We start from the raw sequence: 17221 nt of genomic DNA on the forward strand, positions 1-17221 counted from the left end.
AAGGAGAAGTACAGCTCCCTTTTTTATCTGTGTCTGAAGACCTCTGTAATCAGCAAGATTCCCCAAAAGGAAGCGGAGATGGTGAGGTGGCCATCTGGGAAGTAGGGGAAGTCCATGCATACTCCGCAGGTTAAAAATGGGGCCAGGGCACAAAGAAAGAGGCTTTGACTGATGTGGGAGGGTCTTCTGTTTGAGTTGATTTCATTGGTTAAAAAAGAAACTACCTGTTTCATTTGATTGTCCAGCCCTTAGGTGGGCAGAGTAGACAGAACAAGAAGAAGGAAGTGAGGTAGATGGCTCAGTCAGATGCCACGCCTCTCCTAAGTGAGAGCCAGTTGCCATAAAGCCAGCCACCAGGTCAGACGCGATGAAGCTCCGGCCCAAGATGGACGCACGCTAGAATCTTCCCGGTAAGGCACCACTTCGTGGTGCTACACAGATTATTAGATATGGGTTAATCAAGATGTGAGTAAGAGGCTGAAACTAATGGGCCAGGCAGTGTTTAAATGAATACAATTTGTTGTTATTTCGGGTGTAAAGCTAACCATGCAGGAGCCAGGCGGGACGAAAAGCAGGCCTGCCCGCAGTTCTCACTACATTTGACAAGGAGCCTGGGTGAGGATTATGTTTTTAGGTGAGAAGGTCCTCAGGACTGAGGTTTGACTGGTATTTGGGACAAAGGCACGGCATTGGGATGGGGGGCACCTCTGAGGTGGAGCTACCTGAATGGGATTACAGAGTGGGGTGCCAGCCAGGAGTTGCCTGTCGACGGATTTCTTGCTCCCAGACCCTAAAGCAGTTACATCAATTCTGTGCAATCATTTGGATATTTTTTATTGTGCGTTTCTCATATTTTATGAAACTAAGTAGAAACATGAGTCTTAAAATTTGATAACTTTAGGCCTTCATAGATTTTAGATAAAGATGAAAATCAATAGGTCTGCTGAGGTATTGAATCATTCCATTGGCTTTTATTGGATTTGGTTCCTGTGTCTTTTATTGTGAAGGACAGGAATGCAGAGGTACAAAAGGCTGAGACGAGATCACCTGAAGGTTGACTCAGAAGAGAGGTGGCTCTGGGCTTTATCACCCTTCTTAGCTCTATGGAAGCAGGATTCCTTTGAAGTCATGTAGGCCTGTTGTTCTGTGAGAACATATTTCTGGGAGCCTGTTATGTGTGAAATCGAGTGTTTTCTAATAGACCAGGGAAGGACTGAATGAGCCAGGTTTGGTGGGGCGGCAGAGCAGAGCCTGCAGGCGCTGCGCATGGGGGGTTAAAATGGGTAAACATGCTCAGCTGTCTGGTGCTCCCAAGAAGAAAAGGTTGTCTGGAGATTTGTTTAATTTGGGAAGCTTTCTTGAGCATCACAGTTGAGGCTGGATATGTAGCACAGTTGGTAGTGTGCTTGACAAGCATGCATGAGGTTATGTGTTCCATTCCTCAGACCCCGGAAGCCAGGAATGGCGGTAAGTGCCTGTAATCCTGTTTGGCATGGAGTTCTCCCTCCTGGAAAGGTGGGGTGAGCATCATTCTTCCCTAGCCTTCTTCTTTTTTTCTTTTCTTCTCTCTCTTGATTACTTTCTTTCCTGGGTGCCTCTGGCTAGGTTGGCAGGTACCCTGCTTGGCGTACATGCATGACTGGCTGCACCCCACACATGCCTAACCTCTTCTCTGCCCACCTCGGCACCTCCATTGTGCCCCCATGCTGTTCAGGATAGGCCCATCTTCTTCCCTGTCAGAGGTGGGTGACTTGGGATGCTTTCCTCCGAACACTCTTGTCGGAGGAGTTTTTCCCAAGCCTCGTGTTTCTGTTTGCAGTCCATTCCTCTGTGTCTTAGGGGGAAAAATGTCAGCTCTTTCCACTTCCGGATCCTTCTACCACTTCATTAATGTGCTGTTTTGTCCGTGGCCAAGTTCACTGATGCTATGCCAGAAGGATGTGTTAAGTAACAACCGGCCCATCGCCAAGCCCCAAGTCATTTCCTAAGGAGCTACTATTTAATGAACTGGCGGTTTGTGATTTGAAGCTGTCTGGCTGGAGAGGTGGTAGGGAGGGCGTGGGGCAGGGAGAGAGGAGAGTCTCTAGCTATGTCAATACTGCTTAGCAGCAAAGGTCTGCGAGGAACCTTTAGGATTCAGGCCCTTGTCAGAGACGGGAAGTCCTTGTGGTAAGGTGCAGGGAGAACAGACGTTTAGAACAATGCAGAGTAGTTACCTCTCTCTCTCTCATTCCCTTCCCGATTCTCTCTCTGCCCTCTCTCCCTCACTTCTTTCTTCTTTCTCCCCCATCCTTGGTTTTTTGTTTTGTTTTGTTTTTATCTCCCAGAACCTTAAGCAGGCCTAAACCCCATAGATGCCAAGTTGACATCTTCCTAGGTGAAGTGGATGGTGGTGGTGTGTGGGCTTTCATAAGCTGCAGGGCCCAGAGCTAAATGAAAATGTGGCTATAGGTGATAGATAGGGTATGGACTTCTCTTTCTTTCCCATGGGTCTGTCCCTGCTACGTACAGAAGTCAGGTAACCCCAAATAGGGCTTTGCAATCTCAGCACTGTGACACACAGATCACAGGGCAAGGATGGGGGTGAGAGACGAGGCCGACCTAGCAAATGTATCACAGCAATGCCAGACCCAGGTGGGGGTGGCTGTCACCAGGCTTCTGCTCAAGAATTAGGAGACATGTGTCCAACCCTGACCTCCATATGCCATGCCTAGACCTAGACATCTCCTAACTGAAAAGTTTCTGTGCCCCGAGAAGCCTCTCTGCCGACACAGCAATCCATATCAGACCAAATCAAACCGAATTAGAAAAAGCACAGGTTTAAGGGATAAAATGCTCCCGGATGATTTTCCAACCCACCAGAGAGGAGACAAGAAAGGAAGACTGGAAAACCACGTGTCTGTTTTCTTTGGGGGGGGGGGGCAGTTTAAATACCCTGTGGGAATGGTCTTGAGCATCTCTGGGTGAGGGGTCATCATTTGGCGAGCTTTCTGAGATGTGACAGGGTTTGGAGAGAGATGAGGGAGGAGCCTTGGGGTGGAATTTCCACCAGAACATTCCAGGCTCTTTGGGTATATAGAAGCCTCAAGCAGAACACGAATACCAACTCGTTACCACCCTAGGGGTAGGATGACAGCAGTGTTAGGTCAGGGTGGGGGCATGAAGAGGGCGGGCAAACTCCTTCTGGGAGGTGGGGGTTCCAAATCCCTGTGATTTTGTGTTACAGTGTCACGTGTGCGTGCACGCACGCACACAAGCATGCAGAGGACTTAGGGGTGGCAGCTGCAGAGCCCTGAGCTTCAGCTGCAGCACCCTTCAAATGCTAGGCCCTTGGGGATGCAGGATCCCCAGAAGTGCCGATGAGCGACTGCAGATTCACAGGACGAAAGACTCTTGTTTAGTGGGGTCCTCAGGAGGGTGGGGACAGGTGCGGTCCTGGCAGCTGAGCAGAGAACAGGGCTGTGGTCAAGCTAGTGTGTGAATGAGAAGGGGTCAAAGCATCATTTCCTCGGAGAAGGGAAGCAGGGGGCTCCACTGCCCCTGAGAACTCTGCAGAACTGAGCAGGCACGGAATGAAGGATGTCTAGTGGAATCTGAGCTGCATTCCTGTGGGCTGGAATCCGGGGAAGGAAACTCTAACCTAACCAGTTACTGGAAGATCAAAGTTTTTGTGGCATGCTTTTCAAGGGGTTTTAGCTTCTTGGAAAATGAAGCCCCCCCCCCCCCCTTAGATATCAACAAATCTGTGTGTGAGCAGACGATAGTGACCACAGACTCCAAGCAGGGAGAGAGAAGCAATAGATGAGCCGAAAGGCTTCTTCAGACCCCACGTTTTTGTTTGTTTTGATCCAAGCTGCAGAATTTCCGTGCTGTGTATCATGAGAGTCTTAGAAAGAATGTTTTCTGTGTCATTTCCCCTCTCAGCCAGAAATAACTCCCTTTCCTTGGAAACGCACATTTTTCCTTCCAATATCTCCTCAAAGGGAGACAACCAAGGGCCAGAAAAAGGCTCCGGGCCATCTGTTGAAATTCATTCCTTCCGATTTGGGCAAAGGAACTTTTACCAAATGAAGAAAATGGTGGCAGATTTAGGGTCCCCATGTCATCTCCTCCAGCCCCTTAAAAACATTCTATTTCTTATCCTGACTCCTTAAAAATACAAAATAATTCTTGTCACCAAAATAGGCATTTGATTAAGTTCAACCAAGATTTGTGATACATCAGCTGTACCCTGCATCGTGCTGGGAGTGGAGGGCTAAAGGGAGAAGTGGTCCTTGCCCTCAAGGCTCTAAATGCCTAGTGGATATATTTGGTTTTAGTTTCTCTTTGCATTCCTCTCTCCCTCTCCCTCTCCCTCTCCCTCTCCCTCTCCCTCTCCCTCTCCCTCTCCTTCTCCCTCTCCCTCCCTCCCTCCCCCCCTCTCTCTGTGTGTGTCTGTGTATGTGTGTGTGTATCTTAATATTTGTGCATGTGGATGTTCATGTGCCTCTGTGCATATGGGAACCAGAGGAAGGATGTCAGATGTCCTGTCTCTCGCGCTCCACCTTCATCCTTTGTGGCTGGATCTCTCACTAAACCTGGTGCTAGGCTGGCAGATTGCAAACCTCAGGGAGAGCCTAATGTCCCAACCCCTTACAGAGCTGGACTTCTATGCATTTACTGCCACACTTCTGGCACATGAGAACTGAGGATTTGAACTTAGGTCCTCATGCTTGCCTACCAAGTACCTCTTACCTACTGACGTATGTCCCTAGCCCTGGAAGTATTTATTAAATCGTGTTATAACCTGGACTAATTTTTTAAAACTTTCCTTCAGTATCCTAGATTACTGCTGCTTCTTCCCTTTGTGTGGATAACTAGAGAGATGGAACAGGATGGTGTAAACCCTCCCGGAAGGAGTCTTGGGGCCTTGGGAATGTGCAGCTTTGTTCTGGATGAGGCTGGGGTACCAGTGTTGACATCAGGAGTCCTGAACGGTTCAGGGTGACGTTCTGAGAACCTCACCTAGACTGACTCAGAGGAAGGAGGAGGGCAGACACTCGGAGCTCACATGGAATCTATGCTCAGGTGGAGTGACTGCCCTAACCCCTCATCCGAGTAATCTTTCACACCCATCTTGGCTTCCAGGAGGTCTAGACCAGCTGGCTTCGGGCTGCATTCTTGCTTTCTGACCCAGAGGCATTTGCTCCAACAGAGCTGGAGAAACAGGTTGGGACTCTGTTATAATTGCCTGTCCAGTCCATGGTATTATGTGATGGATAGTTTTTTTTCCCCTTCAACAAAATCGGTACACTCCAGTATGGTGTTATTTGAACTGTGATTTGAGGTACCATATGCCATATTAAAATTAAACAGTGGACAATTGCATTTTAAAATTGGGTCATATCTGAGTCTCCATGGAATTTTACAATCAAAGAAATTTGTTAGTGCTTTTGATAAACTGTCTTAGTACAGAGGCTGGAGAGATGACTCAGTGGGTGATGTGTTTGTTGTGCAAGAATAAAGACCTGGGGGCTGGAGAGATGGCTCAGAGGTTAAGAGCATTGGCTGCTCTTCCAAAGGTCCTGAGTTCAATTCTTGGCAACCACATGGTGGCTCACAAACATCTGTAATGAGGTCTGGTGCCCTCTTCTGGCCTGCAGACATACACAGAGACAGAATATTGTATAGATAATAAATAAATAAATAAATAAATACATAAATACATAAATATTAAAAAAAAGAATAAGGACCTAAGTTTGGGTCCCCAACACCCGTGAGAAATCCAGGTCTGGTTGTGTGAGCTTGTGACTTGCAGTGCTGGAAAGGCAGAAGCAGGAGGCTGCTGGGGCCTTGCTGGCTAAATGATCTTGCTGAATAAAAGTAGAGCAGGGGCTGAAAGATGACATCCTGAACTCCCAGAGGCAAGTGCACCACACACAACCCAGGCGTGCTCGCCACACAATACTCTCCAGAGACTCCCAGTACCTCTGCTAAAGCCCTGTTCATCACTGACCTTCTTCACTTCTCATTCCTGGGAAGATATTAGGATGTTGACACCTCCATCACTAATTACTAAGGTTATACGATGGTTTGTGTCTACAGCTTTTGTAACAACTTAATGATATGCCAGAGGTATCACGATAATGAGGCTCTTAAGTGTTCCCAACACAAAGAAGTTCTAAATATCTGAGATATGCCAGTTATCACTACACTACGTAGTACCCACATGCATTTGAAGGCCACGCATATGCAACTATCTATTTGTCCATTAAGATTTTAAACTATGGGGCTGGAGAGGTGGCACTTCAGCGAACAGTGCATCCTGCTCCTAAAGAGAACCCAAGTTCAGTTCCCACCACCCACATTGGTTGACTCACACCTGCCTGTAACTCCAGCACCAGGGGATCTGAGGCCTTTGGCCTTTGTGAGAACTATACTCCCATGGTCACACTCCCACACAGGCAGACGCAGACACACCATTACAGATAATAAACATACGTATTCTAGAATTAAGATATACTAAAATAAATTGAAAACATAATAAAATAATACTGTTAGTGGAAAAAAAGAAAACTAGTCAAAACTGGGAGAGACTGGAGGCACATACGTGTTATCCCAGTAGTCAGGAAGCGGAGGAAGGAAGGTTACAAGTTTGAGACTAGACTGAGCTACATAGTGAGACCTTGTCTGTAACTAACCCTGTCTGTGACAGTAGCTTTTAATGAGCAGGTCCTGAACCTATGTGGTTCCCACATTCTTCTCACTCAGCTACACACACTGCCATCATCACTGTTGTGCTGACTAGTTTTTGTGTCAACTTGATACAGACAAGAGTCATCTGAGAGCTGGAACTTCAATTGAGAAAATACCTGCATAAGATTGGACTGTAGGCAAGCTATATATACTATAGGGCATTTTCTTAATTAGTGATTGATGAGGGAGGGCCCAGCCCAATTATGGGTGGTGCTTTCTCTAGGCTGATGGTCCTCAGTTCTATAAGAAAGCAGGCTGAACAAGTCATGAGGAGCAAGCCAGTAAGCATCCCCCTTCCATGGCCTCTGCATCAGCTCCTGCCTCCAGGTTCCTGCCCTGCTTGAGTTCCTGCCTTGATTTCCCTCAATGTACTGTGACTCCGGATATGTAAGCCAAATAGACATTGTCCTTCTCAAGTTGCTGTGGATATGGTGTTTCATTACAGCGGGAGAAACTCTTCCTAAGCTAACTGCACACACGAGGGAGTTGAGGTTTCGTGAAGAGCAGTGTGAGTGGAGGGCATTGCGCTTCGTTGTTTGTGTGCCGCCTTTGCTCTCTACCTCCCCCCCAGGACGGGGCACAGCCTTTGATGACCTCGTGCTGTTGATGGGCACACACTCACTGCTGCCTGAGGGTTTGCATAGGAGCTCTTTCTGTTGCGTTTAGTGTAAGAAACCCCGAGAGTGAGAAACCCCAAATTTATTCTTTTTAATTTTTTAAGTATGTGTATCTGTGTGTGTGTGTGTGTGTGTGTGTGTGTGTGTGTGTGTGTCTGGTGGTTAAGTATGTGCACAATGAGAGCAGGTACACAGAGGCCAGAGGGGTTGGATCCTAGGGAGCTGGAGTTACATAGGCAATTGTGAGCCTATTGGGGGTGTGGGGATTCAAACATGGGTCCTTTGGAGGAACAGAGCCACTGAGCCCCCTTCCCAGCTCCCCAAATTTATTTATTTATTTATCTATTTATCCTGAGATGCAGTGTGTGTTTTCCGGGGGATGTCTTTCTTCGTAGTCCTGGCTATCCTGAAACTGATTGTATTGACCAGGCTAGTCTTGAACTCAGAGATCCACCTGCTTCTGCTTCTCAAGTTCTGGGATTAAATGCATATACCACCACACCTGTCTTAAGAAAAACAATCTCATTTAATTTCCCATTTGTCTAGACTCTCCATATGGGTTTAAGTCATCAAGGACATTGGAATCATCAGCAAATTGGGCTGTGCCCCTTCTGTGTCCCTTAGTTTGAGAGGTTGGGTGGAGACTGCATTTGGCTTTTGGCTTACTGCCCTTTGACCATGTGGTCCTCACAGTCTTCCTCTGAGGTCGTGCCCTTCCAGGAAGACAAAGGGCTTCTTAAGCCTAGAGTCCTGACTGGCACAACAGGCCTGGAAAGTCTGCCCTGCAAGTTGGAATCGGAGAGGGCTGGTCACTCCCACTCAGTCTCCCAGCTCTTGTGGTCTTTGTTCTCTTTTGGCAGAACCAGCTTCTTGCAAAAGGACTGTCCTTTGTGGAGGAGAAGATCAAGCAGTGTGAAGGCAAGTATGAGGCCCTGGTGCACGGGGCTGTGACTCAGCCGCTGATGTTTGCACAGCTGAGACACTGCTGTCCAAAAGCAGCAGGCTCCCTGGGAGTGAGTGGCCCCTGCTCCTTGCTGCATTCAGTGGTTTGAGCCAGCTGCCCCTGTCTGTGCAACCCCGACTGTCTTTGCAAAAATGCATTGGGATGGGGTGATTTATTGGAGACCTGGGTAAGGGGTTTCTGTGGATGTGTCCAGGTGGTGTCCTCCGAGGGGATACTGGCAGTTGCTTTACGGTAGGTGCTGCTGGTCGCTCTGGTCTGCTCCAGGCTGGGCCCCATCCACTGTTGCGATATGTTTCTTGGAATCACAGTAGACAGAAGTGCTCCCCATTTGAGGGACATTAGGACAAGCAAGCTTCCGTTCCATGGGATGTTGTCTGAAAGATGAAGAGAAATTTCCTCGTCTGTCTGTGGTTTTATAATCAAGCTGACTGGATGGAAAGAAACTGGCTGGCCAAGGGAGGTAGTCTCAAAAGAAAGAACTGGCCACCCCTTCAATTCCACTGAGGGCTTCTAGAGACTTGGCTTGTTTCTTAGCCAAGTTTCTCTCTCTCTCTCTCTCTCTCTCTCTCTCTCTCTCTCTCTCTCTCTCTCTCTCTCTCTCTCTCTCTCTCTCTCTCTCTGTCTCCCTCTCCCTCTCTCTCTGCTCCTGTATCCTCAGATTTCCTGCATAGCAGAAGATAACCTGGAACTTGTGATTCTCCTGCCTTCAACTGGAGTGTTGCGATACCAGCATGCAACACCATGCTCGGTTTTTGCTGAGCTAGAGATGAAACCCAGGGCTTTGTACATGCTAGGCAAGTACTCTAGCAACTGGGCCACATCCCCAGCTCTGAGTGTCATTTTAAAGTTACGAAGTGGGGTGAGGACTTGTAGTACATATCAGGTACATATAACACCATACTCTGCACACATCTTTTCTTTGGACTCCAGCCTAATGACCTCAGTATAGCTCAGGTGGATGTCAAGACCCAGACTTCAAACATGTAGCTTGTTACATTCTAGCTGTACACTGGAGTGCAGCACATACGAACTTTGAGGACACTGTGTCCAGTGAAAGCCATTTGCACACATGCTTGCATGCTCACACTCAAGCATTTTCTCTTTCACATTTAGGCTGTGATTTTTGTTTCCCTAAGTCTGTAAATACATACTACACCATTTAGTTGGACTTTCTTGTCAGGCTTTCTTTGGACCACCAGTCCTCAAATAATGACATAGAGACCTATTATTAATCATGAAAACTTGGACTGTAGTTTAGATTTCTTCCCAGATAGCTCTTATAACATAACCTGTTTGTATTAATCTAAGCTCTGCCATGTGGTTGTTTACCTCCCCTTCATTCTGTATGTCTGACTCCTCTGTGTCTCTTATGAAATCCTGGAGCTGACATCCATCCCCTGAGTTCTTCTCTCTGCCAGGAAGTCCCACCTAACCTCTCCTGCCTTGCTATTGGCCATTCGGCTTTTCATTAAACCAATCACAGCAATACATTTCCACACAGTGTACAAATATCCTGTGCAAATAAACAAAACCAAGGCTATAAATTCTTTGAAATTGGGGCTGAAGCGAGATGGCTCATCAGGTAAGGATGCTCACCGCTCTTGTAGAGACCCTAGGTTTGGTTCCTAGCACCCACATCAGGCATTTACTAGTTAGTACCAGTACCTCCAGCTCCAGGAGGTCTGACTCCCTCTTCTGGCCTCATTGTGCGCCTGCATGCATGTGTGCGTGTGGCTCACAAACAACATATATGCACAACATAAAATTAAATTATTTGAAATTGTGACCAAGCACATGACACAAAATGTTCCCCGTTACCACCTCACAGTTCATAGAACTGACTTTTCTCATCTCTGTGCTGTGGTCTCTAGTTCTTCACGAATTCTCATGCACGCTTTGCATCCAGAGTTGACCCTGTCTGACTCAGCTGTCTGTGTGACTCAGAGGGGTCATACAGTAGTTGTGTTTTTGTGAGTGGCTTCTTCTACTGGACATTTTCTCCATCTGTTTATCCATCAGTGGTGACCTGTTTTGACCAGGAAGTTAGAAGTCTTTGTATCCGGGAGTCAGGTTAGTACACAGATGTGGAAGGTAGCCCTCCAGTCGAGGGAGGGACAAGAAGCATTTGTCCCTGGCCACACCGCTTGTTTGTCGCTCTTCTGGGAGTTATTATAGCTCCATGAAACAAGCGATGACTAAGAATTAGACATCCTTAAAATAGGAGAGTAGAAATATGGATACAAGTGACCAGGAGCAGAGATGACTCGAAAATAGAAACTCAGTGCTAGAGCTTAGATGGACTGACCAAAGATCTTCCAAGATTTTGTGCTTGGCCAGGGACCCACGTATTCCAGGCATCTCCTGAGCTCTCCTTGTCTCACGGTGGTGGTGTTGGAGCTCTTTCTGCACAGTGAACAGGCACAGAAGGACCGTAAAGAGACGTCATCATCTTCAAACAATATGATTCTACTCTTTTATTTCATGTGTTAGAACCTAAAGAAAGATTTTGTTTGGTTGAAAAGGTATTTTGTGCCACAAAACATCAAATTTGAGAATAACCAGGATGCCCTGTGCATTGGTAGGTGAAGGTGCTCTGGCAGCTTCCTACTTGTACTTGGGTTTGTTACAGTGTTTGGCTGTACCTGGTGACAGCTAGTGGACAGGGGACACCATGTTGATTTGAGTCTTTGCTACAGTTGTCCTGGCCTTGCTTTTCAGGATGTTTTGATAGCAACCTGTGTGCTGCTGCTGATTTAACTCCTGTGGTATATTAGAGGGTGGAATCGATGACAGACATCTGGAACCTTCCATTTAAACCTTCACCTTTGTAGGGAGCTAGCTCTGACTTGTAGGCTGTTTCTGGAAATGAAGCTACCTGCCTCCTTTACCTCTTTCTTCCTTTGTTGGTCTGTGTCTACTGCTCTCACAGAACACCTTCTGGAACCTTCTTTCTTCCCTGACCTTTATAGCCATCCATTGGATCCAGTCTCCCAGAAGGTACCTCCCAGCTCCAGGGTGGAAGGACTCCTCTATGCACCCTTGAGGCCTCTATCTTAGCTTGGAAGTAGGCCTAGTCCTGCGCCATAGGGTTCTGTCTCCTTCCCTTCAGTGTAGAAGGCTTCAGGTAAGGGTTATGAACAAAACAGCCGAAACAGCCTTTATTGCTCTTTGAGGTTCAATTTGGATTTAGGAAACCAGATGTCCTCCTGCCTCATCCCTGCTGTGAATAAGCCTTGCTTACATCTGGGAGATGGTTCTGTGTGGCTGATTGGTTACTTGTTGGATGCCTGGTCCTTTTCTAGATTCTGAGACTGCTGAACTGGAAATAGGAGCAGATATGAATCAAATCACCATCTATTAGTAGGTCAGTTGTGTGCGAGTGTGTAAGTTGGGTGAGAGAGTGTGTTAGTGGTCGGTTGTGAGTGTAACCAAGACTAGTTCTACTATTTTACACAGGCGAGAGTTCGATTAACTGGAGGAATAAAGTCAGATTGTAAGAATCAAATCTGAACTGAAAAGAGGAGGATTAGCCGGCAAGTTAGGCAAAGAGGGATGGAAAGAGAAGTCTGGGCAGAGGAGTTATCATATGCAAAGGCTTCTGCATAGCCACAGTTCAAAGGCTGAGGGAAGTCTACCTGAGGGTGAAGACACAGGAGGAGGAGGCAGAACCTCTTGGCTGTGTGGTCCACATTGTAGAAGAGTCCTTCTCCCAAGAGAAAACAGAAAATGTTCCTGCTGACTTGAAAGACTTGCTCTGTAATGTCATCTATTGGGTCAGATAGGAACATCCTACCCTTGAGAGATCTGGAATGTGCAGAACCCTACACATTTGGTGCTTGCCATTCTTTGCCATGGATGCCTTTACATAGTGGTTTATTGATGTGTCTGACTCGATGCTCTGCATCTAAAATGGAAGGAAACAAACCCATGCCAGGACAAACCTGCTGCAGTCTCTCAAGTTCTAGCCAAGGACAATCCTAGCAATGTTTGATTAGTGCTTTGCCAGGGAAAGCAGAACATGGCACTGCTCCGCACCCAGCCTGCCCTCCCAGCAGCTGTAAGCGACGAGCTGTGCCCTTGCTCTGTGCTTTCTCCCCGGCCACTGCTTTTATTGCCCATTAAATTAATAGACAGAAGATGCTAAATGAAACTATCAAGATTCGTTCCATGGAACTAGTGGTGTTTTGCCAAACACGTCTCTCGGTGTCTTGTCGTGGCTGACCCAGTTTCTCTGCTTAGGATGAGCAGACAGTAGCCAATAAGCTCTGACATCTTGGTCATTAAGCAGCTGCCACTTCAACCAGGCTCTCTCCTCTCTCATCCCTTCAGTGGCATGAGGTGACCTGTATACTTTAGCCTGTGAGTGGCATTTGACTTGCTGGTACCAGGGATGAGCAGGCACAGTTAGGAGGTGCCTCCCCGCTATGGTGCAGCAGTGGGTGAAGGTGATACTGTAGATCTTCTTTCTGCTTCTCACCTGACAGCTCACAGCCAGAATCAGGCCAGAGTAACTGTGCAAACAGCAGTATACAACTGTGCAAACAGCAGTGTGTAACTGTGCAAACAGGTCAGTGTATAACTGTGCAAACAGCAGTGTATGACTGTGCCAACAGAGCAGTGTACGACTGTGCAAACAGCAGTATAACTGTGCAAACAACAGTGTACAACTGTGCAAACAGCAGTGTGTAACTGTGCAAACAGCAGTATACAACTGTGCAAACAGGTCAGTGTATAATTGCAAACAGGTCAGTGTATAACTGTGCAAACAGATCCATGTATAAGTGTGCACAGAGCAGTGTACAACTGCAAATCGAAGCAAGTATAACAACTATCCAGATGGAGCAATGTATAGTTGCAAACAGAGCAGTGTACAACTGTGCAAACACTCTTCAGAACAATCAGATAAAGACCATGAGGTCAGGGACTTCAACTTTGCCTTTGAGCTAAGAGTTTGTTGTTAGCCTAGTTACTTGTGTCTCTGAGCCTGTAAGATGGGGTAGTGGGGTATTCACATAGTAGTGATCAGTAGTTTAGCTCAGCATCTGAAAATGCTGTAAATACTCATGGATATTGACTGCCATGTGATTTTTAAATCTTCACCTCCCTTTCCTGAGTTTGGGGATAGAAAAGCACATTCTGTTCTCAATTGAGGCTTCCCACTTGAATTTTGCTATAACAAAATACCTAAGGTCACTTTATAAATAAGAAGTTGACTTGGCTCGCTGAGTTGGAGCCTCAGACACTTGGGTTGTCTTCTGGTAGGAGCCTCATGGTGGGTGTCGTTGTGGTGGTAGGTAAGTGTGGAAGAGACCACACGGGAAGCCAGGAAGCCAGAGCAGAAGCCAAAGACCAGCCCATTTCCAAAACCCTCGCCCAAAGGTCCTCCCTCTGCAGCCTGACACTCCCGATGACCTCTGACTAGGTCACAGCTCTTAAGATTCTCTTCTGCTATACTTGTTCCAGAGCACAGGCTAACCTCAGATTCACTATACATAGCCCAGGCTGGTCTCGAACTTGTGATCCTTTTGCTACCACCTTCCAAGTACTGGAATTACAAGTGTGCAGCCCCACTCCGCACTCACCACACTGGGGCCCTGTGAACCCTTGGTACCACCTCATGCTACACTGACTGCTATCATACTGTGTGGCTTGAACAAGCGCCTTGCTGTTCCTGCAAAGTCTGTTCCTCTGTTTACATTCAGGATTGCACTAGTGATGTGGCATTTCAGTTGCTGTGTGTATCCTATGAGGAAATTGGGTCTTCTGATGACCTTAACAGGGACAAAGACCCTGTACACTGTCACTGTGATCTCTGGGTATCAGCGGCTCCTGGCTACAAGTTCCCTAGTGTGTGTAACTTCACATTTGGGGAGGAGCTGTCCTGCGGCCTCTCCCGTGAGTAATGACATTTTCTCTTCTTTCTCCCCTCTTCTCTCCCATGTGTAGGTGATAGTCTCATTGAGGTTCTGGCTGAAGTCTGGGATCACTTCTTCACCGAGACTCTCCCCACCCTGCAGGCAATATTTTATCCGGTTCAGGTTAGTGTCACTGGGATGCAACAGCCTGTCTCCTCCCCTGACCTAGGTGGGCGCCTTGGTTAGAAAGGGACCTGGGGGCCTTCTGAGGATTCTCTGGATCTGTGTTTAGCCCCTAACTTCAAGTGAAGAGAGGCTTATATATAACCAGCAATTTGTAGGTTCTTGTTACCCTTGTGGTTTTGATGGTATATATACTGAACAGGGTGGCTTTTCTTTTTCTTTCTTATCCCACCTCTGTTTCTTACTGGCATTCTCTTTGAAGTGCAATTTTAAAGTACTTTACTAGTGCACATGGATCAGAAAGTCTTGGTTCATTAGGACGACTTCACACGTGTGTCTCATGCCGTGCTGGCCAGTCTAGTTTAATTGGCGGGCTATTCCTCTCCCAGATTGCTCTCCCATACCTGCAGCTTGCTCACATTCCTCTCCTCCCCCTGGGGCTGAGGCTTTTGCCCGCTCTGGCTTTGTGGAAAGGAGGGTGTAATAAGCACACGGGAAGCAGAGCCACCAGCAATGGTTGGAATTTCCTCATTCCACAGCGAAGGCCCCAGGAGATGGTTTGCACTTAACGGGATTTAAAGGAGTATGGGATTGCTTGCACTCCGTACCCAACATTTAAGTTTTTGTTTAGTGAATGTCACTTCCCATTGCTGGCTTGCCTCTCCCATCTCCTGTATCACAGCGCAAGTAGAGGCCTGGCCTGTCACTCGGTCCTCTCAGCATCCTCAGTCTGAGCCAGTGCTGCTGGAGACCCTGCGGCTTCTGCCCCCATAGACACCCTCTCCATTGCAGCTGTCGCCCCTTACCAAGCAGCGGGTCATCAGAACGATAGACCTGAGGGTAGGGTTCACTGGTGTAGCAAATAAAAATACTAGGTGTTGCCTTAACTATAAATTTTATGTAAATGACAATGGATTCTGACACACGTGTGTAGGAAAACAAAATTTATCTGGTGTCTTGTGTTCAACCCAAAGGAAAGGTCATTTGTGCAGCAGCTGCCAGGATGAGGTAGTGACTGCAGAAGGTGGGAGATCGGCACGGAGGGGCTCAGAGCCAGGCAGGGGCACAGTCCTGTAGACCTAAGGAGGGGTCTGTTTTGATTCTCTGAAAAAGCAGCCAGGTCTGGCAATCCTAATGCCTGCTTGTTTCACTTTCCTCAGCCCCAGCAACTCCACGGCCCTCACTCACCTGGAGGCCGCTTTCTCCCCCTGCTGACCCTGAAAGGCATCTGCTTGTGCTCACCCATTTTATTTTCTAGCTGAGGTAGAGAGGGAGAGACATGGACTCAAAGAATAAATGGAAAATTCAAAGGTAGTAAGGGAGGTTTGCAACAAACAGGCACCTAGGTAGAAGGCACAGAGAGTGGGTGGTTTGTGCATTAGGTAACGTGGAGATGGCTTTTTTCTGTTTGAAGGGCAAAGATAGACTTGCTTTTATTTTTGGATGAGTAGGTGTCCTTTCTCTGGTCCACTATGAAGGAAAGCCATATCAGAGTCTGAGAACACCCCAGAGCCTGGTTAAAGGCCATGAATTGACATCCCAAGAAGCAGTGACTGACTTTTTTCTGTTGGTCTAAACCAAGCACCTCATCTCTCCCATCGAGTGCATTTCCGGGCAGTATGAGAAGCCAGATTCTGCACGTGGAAAAAGCCTTTGGCTGCTGGGAACATAGATGTGAAGTTCTACGTTTCAGGCTGCATTGAAGGTGTGAGGTATTGAGTACAGTTCCAGTGCAAGCGGCCTCTCACACTGCTAGTCTGGACCCTCTTGGGCTCACATTTCAACCTGGGAGGTGACTGGCACTGACACTGTATAGCCTTCTGGTCACTACTAAGTCAGTCATTTCTCTTTCATCTTTTCCTGGGGAGTGCTGCGACCCTCCTGCTAGCCCACACTCCTGCAGGTATTTTCATGTGAAGAGGCTAAGAACATTCTGGAAAGGAGACGGCACGGGGAAGGATGGAGTGGCAGTAGTAAAGCAGGTTGATTTGGGGGTTCAGTAGGAGGGGTTACCCTAATTGTTTAGATCTGTTGCTCTCTAGCCTGGCCAAGCAGGTGGATTTGAATGTCTACCATATTTACCCACTCAAACAATCATCTCCATTCCCTCCACTGTGTGAGAAAATGTGTTCTCAGATACTCACTGGGTGTCGTAAGGAGGGAGCCACTTATTGGTTCTTGGCTGCTTAGCTCCGAAATAATCACACAGAAGCTGTACTAATTAAATCACTGCTTGGCCCATTAGTTCTAGCTTCTTATTAGCTGACTCTTTTTTTTTTTTTAAATTTATTTATTTATTATGTATACAGCATTCCTTCCATGTATGGCTGCAGGCCAGAAGAGGGCACCACATCCCATTACAGATGGTTGTGAGCCACCATGTGGTTGCTGGGAATTGAACTCAGGACCTTTGGAAGAGCAGGCAATGCTTTTAACCTCTGAGCCATCTCTCCAGCCCCTTAGCTGACTTTTACATATTAATTTAACCCATTTCTATCAATCTGTGTGTCGCCACGTGGCTGTGGTTTACCCGCTAAAGTTCCATCTGGCTCTGGCGGGACTCCATGGCTTCTCTCTGCCTCTGCCTCCTTTCTCCCAGCATTCAGTTTAGTTCCCCCTCCCCCGCCTAGCTCTGTTCCCCTACAGCTCTGCTATAGGCTCAAAGCAGTTCCTTTATTAACCAATGATATTCACAGCATACAGAGGGGAATCCCACATCAACTGGGAGCATGAGTCAGTTCATTCTTTTGAGAAGCTAATGTGGCAGTGTCCAGAAAACCTGTGTGTGTGTGTGTGTGTGTACACGTGTGTGCACATATATGCTTATTCATGTGTGAGCATATATCCAGAGGCTGATGTCAGGTGCC

General features: G+C 47.3%; 1 protein-coding gene across 1 annotated transcript in view; it reads left to right on the top strand.

Annotated features, from left to right (window-relative positions):
* The window catches only part of Prr5l (proline rich 5 like), an 84715-nt gene that overhangs the window by 46383 nt on the left and 21111 nt on the right, over positions 1-17221 (top strand). The window contains exons 5-6 of the mRNA XM_038330617.1: positions 8213-8270; positions 14263-14354. Coding sequence (XP_038186545.1) covers positions 8213-8270; positions 14263-14354 — 150 coding nt within the window. The remainder of the gene's footprint in view (positions 1-8212; positions 8271-14262; positions 14355-17221) is intronic.

The sequence above is a fragment of the Arvicola amphibius genome, chromosome 5, assembly GCF_903992535.2.
Source record: "Arvicola amphibius chromosome 5, mArvAmp1.2, whole genome shotgun sequence".
In the NCBI taxonomy this organism is placed as follows: Eukaryota; Metazoa; Chordata; class Mammalia; order Rodentia; family Cricetidae; genus Arvicola; species Arvicola amphibius.